Source organism: Sciurus vulgaris (genome assembly GCF_902686455.1).
Source record: "Sciurus vulgaris genome assembly, chromosome: 12".
NCBI classification, from domain to species: domain Eukaryota; kingdom Metazoa; phylum Chordata; class Mammalia; order Rodentia; family Sciuridae; genus Sciurus; species Sciurus vulgaris.
Genome location: NC_136473.1, coordinates 68,509,089 through 68,530,107, shown reverse-complemented (window position 1 = coordinate 68,530,107; position 21,019 = coordinate 68,509,089). Strand labels below are relative to the sequence as shown.

Here is a 21,019-nt window from a genome sequence, read left to right as displayed (position 1 = left end):
TCATTTAGAAACAAGGAGGAAATTGAAAGAGCTGAGCAGGGCTATATATGTGAAATGTCTATCATACTCAAGCCCAAGCAATAACAATCAGAAAACCAGAAATAGAACAAATAACCATTCAGAAACTGATGTTAGGATAAACATCCAAGTATTCTTTACCCTTAATGCCTTTCAGGGGAAAGTAGTGTTGTTTTAAAAAGGATCTTGATATTAATGATAATAGCAAAGATAGTCAATAATTACTGCATATTAAAAAGGTCATTTTTCAAATGATTACATATACACACAATGTTATTTAATCCTCCTAAAAACATTACTGCAAGATATCCTTCTTTTTCCTAATTTTACAGATGTAGGAACTAAAGCATATAGATAATTAACAAATTTTAACCAGGTAAAACAGGTCATAAATTGGAGAGTCAGAATATGCTCTTAAAGAAACTAGGAGAAAGAAAACTATAGGCACAATCACATTTTTAACCATTGATGCAAAAATCATATTAACAAGTTAGAATTGCCATGTGTTGAAAAATATATAGAAATAAAAAAAAAACTATGCAATTAGGAAGATGTGGGAAATTTCTTAGAAAGGTCATAACAAAAGTCTTTTTTAAAGGTAAAATGCAAAAGCATGTCCATAAAAGTAATACCAAGTTAAGAGTGCCTTTTCTATCACTTTACATGGGTATGGGGAATTCTAGATAACCACCATTAATTAAAGGAAACAAAGTTATAAGAATTAGAATGAAATAAATACAGTTTTATTAATTTCATGTTTTTCTACATAAAGAAATCAAAAGAATCTATAGTAATATTATCAGAATCAATGAATTCTAAAATTATGAAAATAAGAATAACATAAAAATACATATTTCTTTATGCAGCAGCAAATATCAAATGAAATTTATTAAAAGATACTATTTATAAAAGCACCAATACCTTGAGACATCCATAAATGAATTTCAACAAATGTATGAATATCTTTTATGCAAAAATTATTAAAAGACTTAAAAAAGACAGATAAATACAATGATATACCATCATCATGAATGAGAAAATTCAATATAACAAAATAAAGTCTCACTAAATTGTTATATAATTTTAATTCAATTCTAATGAAAAAAAATTCCTGTAGGGTTTTATGTGAATGTTGATCCAAATACTCATTTGGGGGAATAAGACCTAAGAATAGTCATATTGAATAACACTAGGAAGAAAGAACTTACATTTCAAGATATCAAAACCTAGGCAAGAAGTTAATCAACTTGACCTCTAAAGCAAAATGTTAAACATACTCTCATAACATTGGAGCTTGAGATATGATCCAGGTGGTTTTAAAACTAGGTAAGAAAAGTACAGTTATTCAATAAAAAGCAATGGGACACATACACGCCAATTAAAGATCAGTTATATTAAAACTCTACCTCACATATTACACAAAAATTAATTTCAGGAAAAAATAACAGCCTATAGTATGTCAGTATAAGAAAAAGTTTCTTAAATAAGATATAAAATATATGAAAAATTAAAGAAGTGATTGATATATTTTCCAATGTTAAAATTCAAAACTCTGCATGACTTTAAAAAGTTAAAAAGTCAATCCATCAAAGGAATATTTTTGAATCAGCATAACTAAAACATTTGAAGTATAAATAGTAAGCATAACTCCAACCAAAAAACTGAAAAATATAATTCATGTGGAAATTTAATCAGGGACAGACTAGAATAGTTTTAGAGAGGAAAAAACTTGAAAGCCAAATAAACATATCTTTTCAAATCTTTACTAGTTAATAATGGTAATAAAAATAAAACAAAAATAAAGGAGTAATTTAAACTTATTATTTTGATGGAAATTAATGTCTGAAAACAAAACATATTGGTGAGAACAGAGGCAGATGGATAGTGATCTGATGCTAGTAGGAATACAAATTGATTACACCACTTCAGCAAACAGTGTGACAATATAACAAAGTGGGAAAGGAACACACAAAGGAGCCTGCAGAAATATTTATGGTACCTTTTCTACAAAAATCCCACAAATGCACACAAGGAGACATAGACAGTGTTAACTTTAGAATTTTATAAATTACCAAAACAGAAAACCCACATTTTCAACATGAGAGTAAAAATATATGCATCTTCAACAAAATGGAATATTAATAGAGCAGCTAAAATGAATCAACTGGATCTCAAAATTGAGAATACCCAAAAACAAATTTTGTTTGTTTGGGGGGGCGTTAAAGATACATCAGTGAATGAAACAGAAACAATGTGTTTAAAGTTTAACAACATAAAGATAACAGTAAAATATTACCTAGAGAAATATAATAGTTTGAACCATTAAATAGCTAATATTTGACCATTTTTAATATACAATAGGGCAACTCCATATGGCTCAACCTAATAATAAATACATTAAAAACACATGAGAAGGAAGAGGATCTTTATGAATCTTTAAAAATTGTTTAAGTCCTTTTTAAAATTTCAAAGTGATAAGTATTTCTTACCTAGTCTCTAATTTGAACAGATATTACCATCAATACTGAATCAAAATAAATGTACTTAATAATGAGTCAAGAATAGCTTTGTTCTTACCAAAAAAAAATTAGAACTAGAAGTAAAGTAACAATTGACATTGATATCTTTCAATAGATATCCACCAGTAGGTTATAAATAACAAAAGATAACTTAAAATGTTTAGAAGAAAATATCTAGTAGAAATTTAAACAGAATTTTCATTGTTGAAAGTAACAAAGCTTAAAAGACTGATCTTTAACAAAACTATTAATAGATTCATGTAGCAAAGAAATAAATTCTCAATGTGGTACAATAAAAAGCAAATTTGTGTCTATTCAACCAAGACCATGGTAATGACCTTTCATAATTTCTATCGAGAATTCAAATTGAAATTAAAATCATGCATGATGGGGTCAGGTTAATTATCTGATCTCTATTTACTTCATTGGTGACACTAAGAACATTTTATTTTGAAATAAATTAAAAGTAAATAATTAAAATTCAGAACTTCAAAATATGATAGTTCTAGAATGAGGAGCCAAAGAAGTTTACTTATTAATTTTTAATGCTTGCTACAGTAAAGGCTTCATGCCAAAAAAATTTACAATGTTTTTTCTGGTTTTGTTCTTATTGCTGTTTTCAGACATCAACAGCAAATATAAGTATATTCTGTGAGTGTAGCTGAACCATAAGGAAGAAATAAAGGTCAAAACAAAACACTTATTATAGAAAACAACCAAAAATGCAAGCATTCAATGTAGTCATATAGTTAACGATTGTATAGGATTATGCAATACATATACTATTAATAAATACCTTGAATTGAGGAACGTTTAAAAATACACATCCTGAATCAGTAGTTAAAATCAGCCAAAAATACCTTGAAGAATTAACAGATGTTTATAGAATAATCAAAAGTAATAAACAATCATCAGGGAATATAGACTCACACCATGTTTACCTCACCCATTTCTGTTCTCTTCACAGCCAGACTTCTCCAAAATCTGCCCTGAAATCTCCTCCCCTCATTATTTAATCTCACTTAAAATTACCAGTTGTCCCTTTTCTGCCACAGTCACTACACTTAATGTCCATTCTTAATTGCTAACCCATGTATGATATTCAATTTTATAATTCCTCATTCTCCTTGATACTCTGCTGATGGATACTGAAGAACTTCTTGAAACTTCTTGCAACTTTCTTCTCTTGGATTCTAATACCCTGAACCTTCTGACCCCCGTGGGACTCTCCTTAGCTTCCCTTCTACCTCAACATTCCCCAACCACCTATCTGTAATAATATATTCTTTTTCCCTACATCCTGTCCTTCAAGAATTGTTCCTGCCTCTAGAGAAAACAACTTCTCTGAACACTTTCTCATCTTTTTATCATTTGGTGGTCTTAAATCAAGCTTCAATTATAAGTTTTCTCTCCCAAAGGGTGTTTTGCCATTTCTACTTGGATATTTGTTTTCTACTGCAAATAAATAAGGAATGAGCATTCATTTGCCCCAACTTACTCTCTCCCCTCCATTATTCCACACTCCCCTCCTCCTTCTCACTTCCTTTCCATTCCCTATTTTCACACATACACAATTTCCTTATTTTCACTTTGGTATAGATGGAAAACATCTTGGACCCCAGTTCTCCCTTACTAACAATGTCTGCTCAACTATTTATACACCACATTTTCCACTCTCACCAACCTGCTTCATTAGATTTCACTTCTGGAATATAGGCACAGAGAAATGAGACTGATGAACTGATTTGAGATTAAAAGATTTCTATCCCTTGTACTCTGCCCTTCAGAGTCACCCATCCATTCATTTATTCAGCAAATATTTATTGAGTAGCTATAATGTTACAGGCAATCTTCCGGCTCCTGAGATACATCAGAAAGCAATGACAACCCAAAAAACAACAATTTTTTTTTTTTTAAAAAACCCTACCTTCCCAAACATAGTCTAGAGAAACAGGCATCTACAAAAAAAAAAATTAAATTGTATGATATGTGTTATGTTAGTCATATTTTGTTGCTGTGACAAGTACCTGAGAAAATCAACTTAATGGAGAAAAACTTTATTTTGACTCATGATATCAGTGAGTATCAGTTCATGGCTGGTAGTTCCACTGTTTTGGGTCTGAGGTGAGCAGAAAATCATGGTAGAAAAGTGCGGCAGAGAAACGCTGCTCATTTTATGGCAGCCAGAAGGCAAAGAGACAAAGAGAAAGGGACCTGGGACAAGAGATTCCCTCCAGGCATACCTCTGGTAACTTACTGCCTACACCCATAGTCTTACTGGCTACATTGTTCACCATCTCCCTGTAGTTCATTCAGTTTTCCATGGATTATTTGACAGATGAGGTCAGATCCCTCATGGTCTATTCACTTTCAAAAGTCCCACCTCTGAACATTGCTGCCCTGGGGGAAAAGTTTTTAACATATGGGAACTTTGAGGGACATTCCAGATCCAAACCATCATACACATTAAAGATAGGAGCTATGGGGGGGCGGAAATCCAGCCGCATGAGGAGGACCTAAAGAGAGAAGTTGGTGTTTGCAATTGTGAACAGGGAGATAGGGTAGATACCTTTCAGAAGTTGTTTTAAGCACACCTGAAGTAGGAAAGGGAGTCAGCTTTATGTATGATATAAAAACCCTAGCAGTGTACCTCACAAATTCAACAGGATACAAATGTACCTCACATATTCAAAAAGGAGGCAAGGCAAAGAGAGCATGGGGTGGGGGCAGGGGGACAGTAAGAAAACAAGCCAGAGAAATAACTGCAATCAGTTCATGGAGGTTTCAGAGGCCATTGTAAGAATGGTGACTTTTACTCTGGTGAAATGGGGAAACCAGGGCTGGGGAGATAGCTCAGCTGGTAGAGTGCTTGAGTTTGATCCCCAGTACCGCAAAAAAAAAAAAGAAATGGGGAAACCATCAAGCATTCAGAGCAGAGGAGTAATATGTCTAATTCCTATTTCCTAAAACATCTCTGGCTGCTGTGCTAAATGTAAAGTGGAGGGTCAGGTGGAACAGTTAAAGGACTATGTAATCCAGGAAAAGCAGCCACCATGACTCAGACAGGGAGGTTTGTTATGTACAGTGGTGAGAAGGAATCAAAACCTGGATACGTTTTGAAGATATCAACAAGATTTCTTCTGAAGCATAAAATGTTGGATATAAGAGAAAGAGCAGTAACAAGGATGACACTAAGGGTTCTGCTCTGTATTGGTGGGTAAGTGAAATCCTTCACTTCAGATGAGGAAGAATATGGAAGAAACAAAATGTAGGTCAAAGTAAGAGGTCAAAAAAAAAAAAAAAACAGTTTCAGAATAAATCAATCTAATTTTGAAATATAAGGTAAACATTCAAGTGGAGCTTTTGAGTAGTCTCATATATATATATAGCAGTCTGGAGTTGAGGGAAGACACTGGAGGATAGAATTAAATTTGGAAGCCAAGCCATTTAGATGATATTTAAAGCTACAAGACTGGAGATGAATATAAAGGGATGAGTACACATAAACTTGGAAGATTGTGGCATCTTAAGGTCTAGATCTCAATATTAAGAAGTCAACAGATGAATGGATAAAGAAACTGTGATATATATACACAATGGAATATTATTCAGCCATAAAGAATAATAATATGGCATTTGCAAATAATTGGATGGAATTGGAGAATATCATGCTAAGTGAAATAAGCCAATCCCAAAAAACCAAAGGCCAAATGTTTTCCCTGATAACTGGAGAATGATATATATAATGGGGTTGGGGAGTGTGAGGGGTGAGAGAAGAACGGAGGAACTTTGGATTATGTAGAAGGAAATGAGAGGGAAGGGGGTATGAAAAATGGTGGAATGAGACAGACATCATTACCCTATGTACATGTATGATTACACGAATGGTATGAATCTACATTGTGCACAACCATAGAAATGAAATGATGTACCCCATTTGTGTACAATGAATCAAAATACAGTCTGTAAAAAAGAAAAAATAAATAAATAATAAAAGACTCGAAAAAAAAAAAAGAAGTCAAGTATACAAAGAGGTTACAGGAAATCAAACTGAAAGTAACCACTAGAGTTTCAGAGACAAACCAAGAGGCAATAGATATTTAGTTGTTCAGTGAATGAAGCATACCATGGAATGACTAGCAATCAACTTCATTACATGATGCTATTGGGTCAAATAAGATAAAGAGTTGAACTTAACAGTGAGATTTATGATGTGACTTTTACTCTGGTGAAATAGAGAAATCATCAAGCATTTGGAGCAGATTTCACGAATGCAGTTTACATGTAGTGGTAAGCTACAGCACTGACTGCAATTGATGGAATTGGAAAAAAGAAATTAAAGATCAGTCTGGTAAAAATGCTTCAGGGAATTTGGATAAAAAGGAGTAGCAAGAGAATGTAGTAGTGGCTGGTGGAAGAAATAGGGGGTCAAGATAAATGTTTTTAAAAGGAAAAATAATAATGTCTTTATGCCTCTGAAAATGTATCACTAATGTAAAATATTGTTTAAAATAGAGAAGAGTAATGGGAAAAATATTCTCAGCCAGATCTATATTATATGCCAGAGACTGGCATAAATAGCAGTGGGAATATATAGAAGTTCTTTTATGATTTGGGATGATTTTCATAATGAATAGGAGATGATGTCAGCCCAGAGTCAGAATAAGAAGTTGAGGGAGAGAAGCAAACATAAATGGTCATGAGACAGGGAAAGTGAATGGAGGAGGGAAACACAGAATGATTGTAGGACCACATCAGAGTACCTGTGGTCACCAATACAAGATGAGACTAGTCAGCCTGACTCAGCATATTTACCCAATTCTGGCGTATTACCAAGGCAATACTAGAAGCAAGGAAAAGGCAGTGGAATCAAGGTGTGTGCAAGGAAATGATAAGGATTGACCATGAATCTTACATTGAGTTAGGAAGGAACAAAGCATATCATGGAACTGAAGGACAGTTGAGATCCTTTGAGTGAAGATTCCTAAGGAGTTGGAGGATTGCTGGACTCAGGATACAAAGATATATACAATTATATATCTGATAGAGTGTACTAAATGTGTGTGCTATACAAAGTGATTAAAAGTTGTTTTTTTTTTTTTTTCTAGACTGAGTTACTCTCAGGAACTGAGGTTAAAAGACATTGCTCTGCACAGAAGTCACATGACTACTAGTCAGCAAAATGAGCTGCTAGATTTGTAACACAAAACACATTTCAGTTTTAAATAATAGCAGTGAATAGATTTCAGGCAAGCCAAAGAAAGACATGAAAGTTTAAAAGCAATAAAGGTAGAACCCACAAAATTCTTCAGGAAAAATTAGAAGATATAAATATAAGGTCAGTATCTCTTACTAAAATAAGCTTGGGGACCAGTTACTGCCATTTTTTGTCCAGAAAGGTAGAGACCATTCATGACTGAATCTAGAGGATTGCACAGTTAGAAGTGCCAAAGAAAGCAAAGGGAAGCATGTTAGATTCTAGAATAATAATCTGACTTCCACCTCTGATTTGAATCTACAAATCTTCAAGAAAACATCATGAGGCTAGCAACCTAACAACAAAAAGAACCAGAAAACTTATAACATTATTTTAGACCCATCAGAAAATAGTGGTCCCAAAGAAACACAAATGAATGAATTAAATTTTACACAGTTAGAAGTCTTTCATAAGAGATGAACCCAAGACTGCATTCTTCTATATAAGATGTCTTTCCTACAATGTAAATATTTTAAGACACAAGAAAAGAAAATGTGACCCATTGTAAAGAGAAGAAAAGGTCAATACAGACATGACTCAGATGACAATTTAAATTTATAAAATAGGAATTTGAAAATATCTGATAAAATGCTCTTATCGAATGGAAATAGTCAACAATATGTGTAAAGAGATGAAATATTTGATCAGACAGAAGAAATCTGCCAAAGATAATCAAATGGGAATCCTGCAAATGGAAAGTATGATTTAGAAATGTAGGATTTTCTAAATGGGTTTAAGAGCAACTTAGACACAAGAGTCTAATAATCAGTGGATTCAAGACAAGTTAATAGAATGTATCCAAGCAGAAGCATTAGGGAATAAATAAGAAAAACATAACAAAACACAAACAAATAAAAATGTGTTCAAGATCTTGAGTGTAATAGTCAGTGACATAGCACAAATGTAATTACGGTCTTGGAAGAAAAAGAAAGAAAATAGAGAAGAAAGAGAAAAAGAGGAGAAAGGAAGATTTGAAGAGATAATGATGGAGAACTTTGAAAAGTAATGAAAACACCAGGTTACAGATTCAAGAATCTGAGCACACCTCAAGAAAAACTTATAAAATGAATATCATGCCTAGATACAGCACAAAGAGATCATAAACCATAAAAAAGAAAACTTAAAAACATCAAAACAGTAACAACTCACTGTATACACAAGAATACTGACATGGACAGTGCATGATTTCACCAGAAAAATGGCAGGTAAGAACACAATGAAACAAGAGAATTAAAGTGCTAAGAAATAAAAATAATCAATGTAGAATTCTATAGTCAGTAAAAATCAACTTCAAAAGTAAAGAATAGTTAAAGACATTTGCACAGAAGGTTAGAGAACTTGTTTCAGCAGACTGAACTATAAGCAATGGAAAAGGAAGTTCTTTGGGATGAGAAAAAATAACACCAGGTGGAACCCAGGTTTTTCAGGAAACACTGAAGAGCACCAGAAAGGACTAACCTTTAAGAAAGATTATTTCATGGATTTACCTAGACAAAACATTGCACATCTAATATGTCATGACTCTAAATTGAAATTATTTCCCTCACCTAGGTCACTTTTGATTTTGAGCAAAAAATTAAATATGATTATTTTATAACATTTGTTTCAAAAAGTCAATAAGCTAAGGTAATATCTAAGATGGAATGAGACAGACATCATTACCCTATGTACAGGTATGATTACACAAATGGTATGAATCTACATCGTGTACAACCATAGAAACAAAATGATGTACCCCATCTGTGTACATGAATCAAAATGCAGTCTGTAAAAAATAAAAAATAAATAATTTAAAAAAAACAATATTTATGAAACCAAAATCTTACTCAAAACCCAATATGAACCAAATACATTGTTTATAAGCTTTATAATAACAAAAAATGCATAGAAAATACATTTAACAAATGAGGAAACAAATCAGGAAATTGAATTGGGAGTTAAACTCTTTGCCAATGTCACTTGGTTTTTAAGAAACAGAGTTGGGATTCAAACTCCAACCTGTCTGATTCTAAATTTCATGCCTTGCTTCTCTGACACTATTATAGCAATAATATGTATGCACAATGAGATAAATGTCCAGTATAGATTTGATTTTCCTCAACCCATGTACCCAGTATAAGATTGAAATAAACAAAATTGTCAATACTACCATTCTACTATAAAAATTAGGCCTTTCTCGCTGACTTTCAATTATGATAGAATGAATCTATTCTGTGAAATGTTTCCATTTCTAATTTTGTCCAAAAGTAGAAAATATTTAAAATTTGTATTATAAAATAATATAGCTTACTAAAAATAATTTCAGTTTATACAAAAATCAAATTTGAAAATCAGTTACTTGTGGTTATAGAAGTCAACATTATTAGCATTCTGGGGGTTTTCTGTTTTGTTTTGGTATCAGAGATTGAAACCAGGGGTGTTTAACCACTGAGCCATGTCCCTAGTCCCCTTCTTGACTCCACCGCCACACTTTTTATTTAAATTTTGAGACAGGGTCTCACTCATTTTCTGAGGCTAGCTTTGAAATTGCAATCTTCCTTGAAGTACTGGAATTACAGTTGTGTACCACTGCACCCAGGTAAAATCCTGATATTCTGAATATTACTTTGACATATATCCTTCAAGACATTAATATATAGACATATAGATGAAATGTATGTCTATAATATATATGTATTTTCATAAAACATATGCTAAATTCAGAGATTATTCTACACTCATGCTTTTGCATATAATAACATATGAACCCACTGCCATGATCCTATAAAATGCATGCTTTTTCTCCTGATGGTATGTACTATTCCATGTAAGTATTAACTAAAATTTATTTAATCAATTCTCTTCTGAAGTTTTTATTTGATTCTAATTATTTGCTATTTTACAATGAATATTTGAGTCCATATTTAAGCCCCTTTTTTATTGTTTTCTTGAGACTATGTCCTGAAAGTAGCATTCTTGGCTCATGTACCTTCCACATTTTCTACTTCTGATAGTTTGCCAGATTACCCCCAACCCTTTCCAACACTGGTATAATCTCTTTTTTATTCTTTGACAACTAAGTACAAAACAAACCCTGTTTCAATTTTAAATACTCAGCTTATTAGTCAGAAGTTTCAACATTTTTATGTTTCTGAACAAGGTATCATTCTAATAAAAGTCTTTGTTATGCCAGGATTATAGAAGCACTTCTTAATTTTTCTCTACTACCTCATGATTACATATTTTACATTCAAACTTCAATTCATCAACAGTTTTTATTTAGCATGGTTGTGAGGTATACATCTAACATCACTTTTTTTAATAGCATAAAGACCAATTGTCCTGATAGGATTACTATGTAATCCTCAAGCAATGATCTGAAACCAACTTTTTTTTTTAATTCAGCCCCTCTGTATATCTGTGTGAACCTTATCCCTATAATCTTTTTCCATTCCATTTACCTGTCTTAATTCAACAATTTTTATACTTTTCTTTCTTTTCAATTCCCCAGAAATTTACTCTCAGAAAAAAATTAGCATAATCTCAGTTGAACTAAAAGGAAAACAAATTTTCTATACCTAACTAAGGTTAGAAATGTAAACACATGGGTTATTGATAGAAATTAAAAGTTGCATTCAGGGGTTGGAGACATGGCTCAGGTACCTGGAGTACCTGCCTGGCATGTACCAGGCCCTGAGCTCCATCCCCTAGCAGAGCAAAAGTAAACAAGAAACATTCCAACTCTAGGATCAAGAACAAACAAATGAGTTAAGAAGTACATAAAGTAGGAAACATGGAAGGGAAGGCAAGTTATTGGCTTAAGTGATTATCTTTTTCTTCCTGGGGCTTTTATTTCTAAATTCCACAAGTGTTTATTGGTTACTTAATGACCAATGACCTTCTTAAGAATACTACACATGTTTGAACACATATGCAGAAATCTCCACCTTTAATAGGAAACTAGCACTCTGTTAATAAATGAGTTCAGGAACAGTTCTGAAAAGTTGTGACGTACATGGTTCTGTAGTTTTAAATCCATACTTTGGAGTGATTGGGTCTGTGACCACAGTGATGTTACTGGCTCCTCATAATTGCATATCTGCTAATTCAACTCCCCAAAGTTAAAAGTACAATGCCAAGCGCTGAAATAAATCTGTAACTGGAAACAAATACTCCAAGAAAAAGGAGCTGATATACATTTGTTGATACTGATATTCTAAGGTGTTTCTCTTTTTATATTTAAAAATCAGCCTAACTAATTATGTATAGATTATCCAATTAATATGTGTAGATGAGGATCCAGTGAGAAATATTCCTTTCCCCTACTGGAAAATTTCCTAAAAGAGAAGAAGTCAAGTCCTACAGAAACAGAACATATCATTGGCAAGAATTTTTCTAGAGAGTTTACGCAATTCAGATGTGAAACTCAAAGATCTCTGTAGTAGCCAGCACTTTTATGAAAACTTGCAGAAACAGAGAATCAAGTTCAAGCTAGGAAAAGACAGAAAAGACACATCTTGGTGTGCCACAGTCCTTCATTTAACAAAGTCTGTTGCAAGGCACACAGTCGAACTGGCACTGCACGAGAGCACCTTTAATTGAGCTCACAGCAATCTCTTGCACAATTACCCCTTCTGAATGAAACCATCTTGGATATGGACAAAACTATGGAGGACAGTGACTTAATTTTTTGATTAAAAAAAAAAGGAACAAGCGAGAGAAAGAAAATGATTTATAATAAGTCCAGAGGAACATTCTGTACCTATCTCTTTTCTGATTAGAGAGGTGGCATGGAGCCTGGCTCATTAGGCAGAAGTAATGAGCCAGTCTATATGCCATCTCTAATTAGAGAAAAGATACAGTAGGTACAACTGCACCTATAAGTTGATAGAGTAAAAGATAAAAATTATTTTAAAATGTCTTTTTCTTCCATTGCTGTTAGATGCCTGGAGAAAATGTAAAGGAGAAAATTGCAATAAAAACTTAAATAGTATTTGAAATAAATTACTTTCCAATTATGTTTTCTAATCAAGAGTGAAATTTATTTTTATGTGGTTTAAAAGTAAATCATCCTCAATCTAAACTTCCCTTGTGAAGCCTTAATTCAATGTTTAGTATACCAAAGTAGAATGGAAGCAAGTCATTGTAACTCTGTAGCACAAAGTTATGGTACTGACAAGTTTATGGTATTGCCGAATACTTTGAGCAACATTTTTGTGTAATAAAACACTTTTAGAAGTACTAATAGGAATTAAATATTGAAATAAGGTTCATAAGATTTAATGTGTTATTAAAAATTTCTGCATGCAGAGTACTTTATAAAATTCTTCAATATACCAATTACTAAAACTAAATTCTAAATATGTCAGTTTCTTAAATTATTGCTTCTTCACACAAGTCTAGCTTGATCTAAGAGCATATACAAATTAAAGTAATAGTCCTTTATAGATATTTTTGGTTTTGATCCCTCTAAAAATCACATGGAAAGACTATAATTATTTTATGGTTTTATAATCAGAAAATAGATATCCAAAGAGTTTACTAATAGTTGACAGTCATTGCACATTTACTATACAACAAAGCAAAATGTTCTAGATATTATCTCCAATAATTCTTGGTCTTACATATTATATATTAAAATACCACCTGTAGATTAGAAATCAGAGACTTAAACTAAATATTTTTATGTTTTCATTAGGCATTATAGTTATAGTTATACAATACTAGTGAAATTAATTTTGGCAGATTTTTGATTAAAGGAACACAACTAAATTGGTTCCAATCCCAGACTTGTTTGATACCAGAGCTTGGAAATTTAACCAGTGTTTTGAATGTATTTTCAATATCACATATATTTATATGCATATATTCTCTTTCTTTGCACTAGACACAAGTTTAAATAATTCATGTCACAAAGGAAAACAAAACTGAAATTGAGCATTATTTCAAAATTATATATATGTTTTTTTTTTTGTTATATATGGGGGTGGCAACTTCAAACCCATGTCCATTTTATGCAGTTATTGAAAATGAATGAAAAGATTTGAGTTCCTTTTTTGGACAAATAATAAAATTATGTAACTACTACAATCAATAATGAATTTTGCAGTCATTCATTGTAACAAATGATAATATATAACACATACTATATATATTTTTAGAACACATAAAATAGTAAAAAAAAATTAGAAAATCAAATATTTTTAAAAAATATTAATTTAATTACATGAAAAAAATAACCAATAGGCCAAAATACAAAACACTGAAAACATCAAATACTGGTGAGGATGTGGAGCAACAGGACTCTCATTCTCTGCTGGTGAGGCACAAAATGTTTCAGCTATTTTGAAGTAGATAAATCCTTGACTGGACTAAGAAAGGGAGAAGGAGTTCAAAATCAGAGATGAAATGAAGACATTACTACTGAGATCACAGAAATAAAGGAGATGATTAGAGGTGATTATAAATAACTATACACAAACAAATTTGTTAATACAGAATAAATGGGGAAATTCCTCAGTACATACCTCTTATTAGGACTGAATCATGAAAAAATAGAACACATAAACAGACCAATAATAAGCAACGAGAATAAATCAGTCATAAAATTGTTCCTATCTAAATAAATAAATAAATAAATAAGCCCAGAGCCAGGTGCTTCACTGCTGAATTCTACCAAACATTTCAAAAAAAGCTAATACCAATTCTTCCTCAGTTATTAAAAAAAAAAAAAAATGAAGAGGAAGGAATTCTTCCGAACACATTCTAGGAGGCCAGCATTGTGCTGATCCCAAGACCAGATGAGGGAGGACACAACCAAAAGAGAAAATACAGGCCAATATCCTTGATAAACTTAGATGTAAAAATCCTCAACGAAACCAATTCCAAAACCAATTCCAGCAGCACATTATATACTATTCACCATGATCAACTGGGATTTATCTCAGTAATGCAAGGATGGTTCAATGTATTAAAATCAATAAGCGTAGAATACCATATCAACAGAATGAATAGAAGATATGGTCATCTCACTTGATACAGAAAGGCAACTAATAAAATCTAACATCCATTCATGTAATTCTAAACAAATTAGGCACAGAAGAAATATACCTCAATGTAATAAAGAGCATTTATGATAAATGAACAGTTAACATGACAGTGAATGGGAAAAAGTTGGAAACTTTCTAAGATCTGAAAGAAGACAAGGATGCCCACTTTTATTCAATATAGTGCTGGATGTCATAGCCAGAGAAATCAGGAAAGAGAAACAAGGGCATCCAAACTGGAAAAGAAGTCAAATTGTCACTGTTTGTAGATGACATATCTGCAAAAACTCCACCAAGAAAACTATTAGAATTAATAAATTCAGAAAAATTGCAGGACATAAAATCAGTATGTTGCTATATGCCAGTAGCAAATTATCTGAAATAGTAACCAAGAGAGCAATCCCATTTATAATAGCTATCAAAAAAGAAAAAAAGATAAAAGGAAAGACAGACCAACCTAGGAATTAATTTAACCAAAGAGATGAAAGATTTCTACAATGAAAATTATAAAACATGGACAAAATTTTTTGAAGACAAATAAAACCTGGAAACACAACTCTCACTCATGAATTTAAAAGAATAAATATTGTTAAACTGTCTAACTGTCCATACTCTCCAAAGTGACTTACAAATTCAATGCAGATTCAAATGATTAATGGCATTCTTCACAGAAGAAGAAAAAACAATTATAAACTTTGTATGGAAACACAACACCTTGAATAGCATTGAGCAGAAGCAACAAAGTTGGAGGCATTCCACAAACTGACTCCAAAGCATACTGCAAAGCTGTAGTAATCAAACCAGCATGGTACTGGTGTGAGAACAGATGTACAGACAAACAGAAGAGAATAGAGAGACTGGAAGTAATCCCACATGTCTATAGCCCTATGATGTTTGACAAAGATGCTAAGAAAATGCACTAGAGAAAAAATCACCTTTTCAAGAAGTGGTGTTGAGAAAATTTGTTATCCACTTGCAGAAGTAAACTAGATCCCTATCTTTTGAGTTACAAAAATCACCCTAAAATGGATTAAAGACTTCTATGAAACCTGTAAAAGAAAACATAAACAAAATGCTTCAGGATATTGGAATGGGCAAGAAGCTTTTGGATAAGACCCCAAAGGAACAAGAAATAAAAGTGAAAGTAAACAAATGGGATTACATAAAATAAGTTTTTGCATACCAAAGGAGACATCAACAAAGTGCAGGAAAAACCTACAGAATGGGAGAAAATATTCACAAACTATACATCTGAAAAGAGGATGATAGATAGCATTTTGCTATGAACATAAAACTTCTCTAAAAAAATTCTATTAAAATTGAAAATTTTTTAAAAACCAACACCTAAGCCTAACAAACATAAGAACTTTTATACAGAAAAGTTCTGCTGAAATTAAGAATTCATTATCTTCATAGACTGGAAGATTTGCTATTGTTGTATATCCATTCCTCCTAAATCAACTTAATGATTTAAATCTCAGATGAGTTTTTATGTAAACTGAAAAGATGCTTCCAAAATTTAAATAAAAGTCAAGACAACTTGAAAGAATATACAAGTTGAATAACTTATGGTGACATATTAAGAAATTTTCAAGTTACAGTACTTAAAACTAAAAGTTTTGACCCAAGTATTGGCAGACCGTTGGAACAGAACAGAGTGTTCAGAAGCAAAACGATATTCATATATAAAGATGACAGGTTTATGACTAAGTTACCACCTTAGACTTGTGGAAATGACATATTTTTAAGTTTCTAGGTTAATTATAAATTCAGGTAAGAAAAAAATTGAAACAATTTGTATCTTACATTACATCCAAATATTTATCCCAGATAGAAAATAGACCTGTATTTGAGAAGTAAAATAACAAAACTGCCACAATAAAAGTAAAGGAGAATATCATGGTCTGCTCAGACATTCTAAATAGGACACAAAAATATTAAGTATAAAAGAAGTAATAAAATGTATTTCACTAAAATAAGGATGTTCTCATTATAAAAGAAAACACTTAAGAAAATATAATTTTAAGATGAAGCTTGGAAGACAATATTTGCCAACCATGTATTTGACAAAGAACTCATTTTCAAAATATCAAAGACCTCCTATGAATAAACAAGAAATAGACAAACTACTCAATTAACTGGCAAAAAAAAAAAAAAAAAGGATTGAATAGGTACTTCATAAAAAGTCATATCTACATGGCAAAAAAGTACTTGAAGGAATTCTTGGTACCATTAATCATCAGGAAATGTATCACACCTCCTCAGGAATGGCCAACAATAACATTTGGCAGTGCTAATCATGAAACAGCCAGAATTCTCAAATATTGCTGGTTGGAACATCCTTTTTAGAAAACAATTCTAAATTATTTTCTAAAGGTAAAGATAAAACTATGTACAATATGGATAAACCTTATAGGCACTGTACTCAGTACAATACAAGCACAGGATACCCACCCCATGATTATGTTTGCCTAATAGTTCAAGAATAGATAATGTTAATGTACCCAGGTCTCTACTGATACTGTTCTGTGAGGTCTACACTAAATACCCACAGATATCTTTAGAGTGGGTATTCGCTAGGAAAGATTCTTTGAGATGTTGGAAATGTTCACACAGGTGCATGACTACTAAACATTGATCAAAGCTATACCCTTAATAATTATATACAATCTTATATGCATGTTTTTGCCTTGATTAAACATTTCAAATAATGCTTTAAATATCTGTAACAAGAAATTAGCAGGCCATCTTTAAAAAATGAGAAAACATATGCAACATATTATTACCATTAATGAATTATTTATAAGTAAGAAATTATAAATATAAATATGGAAACATAACCTGAATAAGGAATTCACAAATGAAATGCAAGTGGTCAAGTCATATGCAGTCATCTACTCAAACTCATTAATGGCCAAATGATTCAAAGTCAACATTCCACAATATTTTTCACTTAGAGGAATGGCAAGAGTAGAAAAAAGTGGTTAATTTGTGAGGTTAGATAGTGTTCAAGGAAACAAGAACTTGCCTGCATTTTTTAATGAGGTAAATTTTCAAAACTTTTGTGTGAAATAATCTGATGTTATGCACTGAAATAATCTTTACTATGTATTAAAATATAAAATGATTGTATACTTAAATTCAGCCATTCAACTTCTGTGTATTTATCTTGTGGAAATAATTAAAACAATGTTAGCAATAGTATTATTTGCAAATGTGGTTCAGTATACACAAGGCGTATATAAATAAATACTGAGCATCTACCCCATACCAGATGCTTGAAAATCAGTTACATTTAATATATAACATTGCCTCATTTTATCTTCACTATGGCATTTAGGATATCACCATCATTATCATCCTCTTAAAGTTAGAATAACTACAGTTTAGAGGAATTATAAGTTTTTCCAGATCATACAGTTAGTAAGAAGATAGGGTTTGAACTCAGGCAGATTGTTAACAGTGTAGAGTCTTGAGAAACAGAGCAATCCAGACAATTGCTCAAATACATATGTATATGTGCATGTGAATGCCAGATACACATAAATAGATAAAAGTATATAAAATGTAAAGATACAGTATTTTCTATCAAATAATCACTTAACTTTGAAAAATTAAAAATAATCTTAATGTTCATTATAGGAATTTGTTTTCAAAACTTGTTACAACTATACAATTACACACGGTGCAGTCATTTGAAATGAGAAGGTACACCTAAATAACAAGGTATCTTGACATGAAATGTGCTCCATAACATTTGGAGAGGAAGTATTTATTTTTAGAGGGCTCAGATAAAGCATAGATATTATAACTACCTTTTTAGAAAATCTTATATTTATAACCATATCTCTAACTGAATGTACTAAAAATCTGGAAGAGCACAAATGAGTTAAACTGTCTCTGAAGATGGAAATATGGAAAATTCTTTCTATTTCACAGAGTTCCATATTGTTTGAATTTCCTTATAATGAGCACATATTATGTAATAATGCTGCCATTTTAAAATGTAGGTGTTTTAAAGACCATTGTGCTAGACATTTCAATATAATTCTCATTTCAACTTCTGCTCTTTTCAGAAGTAAACATTATCTTGTTAAACTATACATCCCTTTTTCATGTGGAAAAATATGATATAGTTTACAACATGTGCATATTATTACTCAATCTAATATGATTTAGTCCTAGTTTAACAATGCCCTAAATTAAAATCCAAACAAAATTGGAGTGAGAATATAGCCTCTTACTTATTATTGTTACTTTAAAAATTGATTAAAATGGAGAAGTTTTAATTTTAAAGTTTCCTGAGTGTAGTGGGTTGAATAGTGGCCCCCAAAAGACATGTCTGTCTATAATTTGCCAGTGTGGCCTTATTTGGAAAAAGGAACTTTGCAAGTGTAATTAAGGATCTTGACTGTGAGGTCATCCTGGATAAGGGTGGGTCCTAAAAATCCAATGACCAGTGTCCTTGCAAGAAAAGAAAAGAGAAGATCATGTGAGATCAGAGGCAAACACTGGAGCTATAGAGCTATAAGTTGTCGAGCAACACTAAGGTCTGCCCACAGCAGCCATGGAAGGACAGAAGCATAAAATGACTTCACCCTCTGAGCTTCCAGGATGCAGCAGACTGGGTCGATCCTTTTTTCAGACTTTATAAACCTCCAAACCTGAGAATGAATTTCTATTGTATTAATCTGCCACCCAGTTGGTGGTAATTTGTTACAGCAGTCCTAGAAAAATAAATACACCTGAATATTATTTGTTTGACACATTTTTCTAGAAACAATGTAATTGGAGAAAAATTAATAGCATTCTAAAGTCAGAATCTTACCATTTGAACTCTGTCCTATTCGCACAGTACTGGAGGGAAAATCTGTAATCGAATCACTTAAAGTTGCTGTATAAAAAGCTGTGTTATCCTCCTCCAAACCATTGATAAAGAAGTTGATTTTTGTCTGATGCACCTGTAAGAAATTATTACCATTATTATCTTGAGTGCATAAACTTTTCTAATAACCACACATAGGTTTTTTTTAAAAAAAAATTTCAAGTTATTTCTCCATTTCTTCACTTTCTTCAGTTGGGAAGAGTGAAGACAATTTGTTTTCATAGCACAATGATATCCCTGCATGTTTATAGATCTGGATATAAATCCACATAGTGCAGTTTTGTGCTGTGATGGTACCTCCCAGGGTACTCACAGCAATGTATAATATTTGTCCCATGCTTGTAATAGCACTGAATACCATGCTTGCATAAGTTTCTTGTGGACATGTTGTTTCTTTACATGCTAATTAAATTTGTTATGACTGTATTTGGAAATAAAACAGAAATGAATACAACAGGGAGAAATATCTAAAACCAGATATACCAAAAATGTATTTCACATGGTTATAATTCAATTTAAGTTACTAAGGACAAAACTACATCTTATAAATATTTACCATTTTCGGTATCTGTAACTAGTTAAAAATTTTTAGATATTCTTTCCCAATGTAGAATAATGTAAGAATTTGCTAAGCATATTCTAAGCTAATTACTCAAGTAGTTCAATACCTATTTATACTAGGGCTTAGCAAATCATTTCCACAAATGACCAGAGAATTTTTTTTCTTTGAAAATCAAATAATTTGACTATGTGGGCCAAACACTCCTGTGTACAACTGCTCAATTCTGATTTTGTAATGCAAAGGCAGTCAAAGAAAATAGATAAATGAGCCCGGATGTGCTCTAATAAAACCTTACTCAAGAAAACAGGTGACCAGCTAGATATGATCTACAGGTCATAGTTTGATGTTCCCTGGAATTTAACCAATTAAATTCCACTAACACTTTTGGAATTGTTTATGTGACCAGCTCCCCAAAAAATCATTTCAAACTTTAAAGCAGAATAGCTCATTGATCCTATTGAAACAAAATCTTCATGATTGTATGTAATTCTGAATTAAATAATCAGCCATTTTAACATCAACTTTAGTTGCTACAAAGTTGTCTTTCAGTTCAAGTGCTTGCAGGTAAAGGGAATCATTGGCACTCCAACTAAAACACCCATAGGGCATACAAAAGACTCTGGAGAAGGGCAGGGTTGAGAGAGGGGAGAAGAAAGAGAAACACAAATTTAATGTTACACAATTGAAAGGTTAGGTACTAACACTTTAATTAAAACCAAACTGCATCATTAAAAATGTTATTTTGCTATGGAT

At 32.0% G+C, this 21,019-nt stretch overlaps 1 protein-coding gene across 1 annotated transcript in view; it reads right to left on the bottom strand.

The window, feature by feature from the left end:
• Nucleotides 1-21,019, bottom strand: part of USH2A (usherin) — a 777,454-nt gene that overhangs the window by 686,070 nt on the left and 70,365 nt on the right. The window contains 1 exon segment of the mRNA XM_079107116.1: nt 19,648-19,780. Coding sequence (XP_078963242.1) covers nt 19,648-19,780 — 133 coding nt within the window.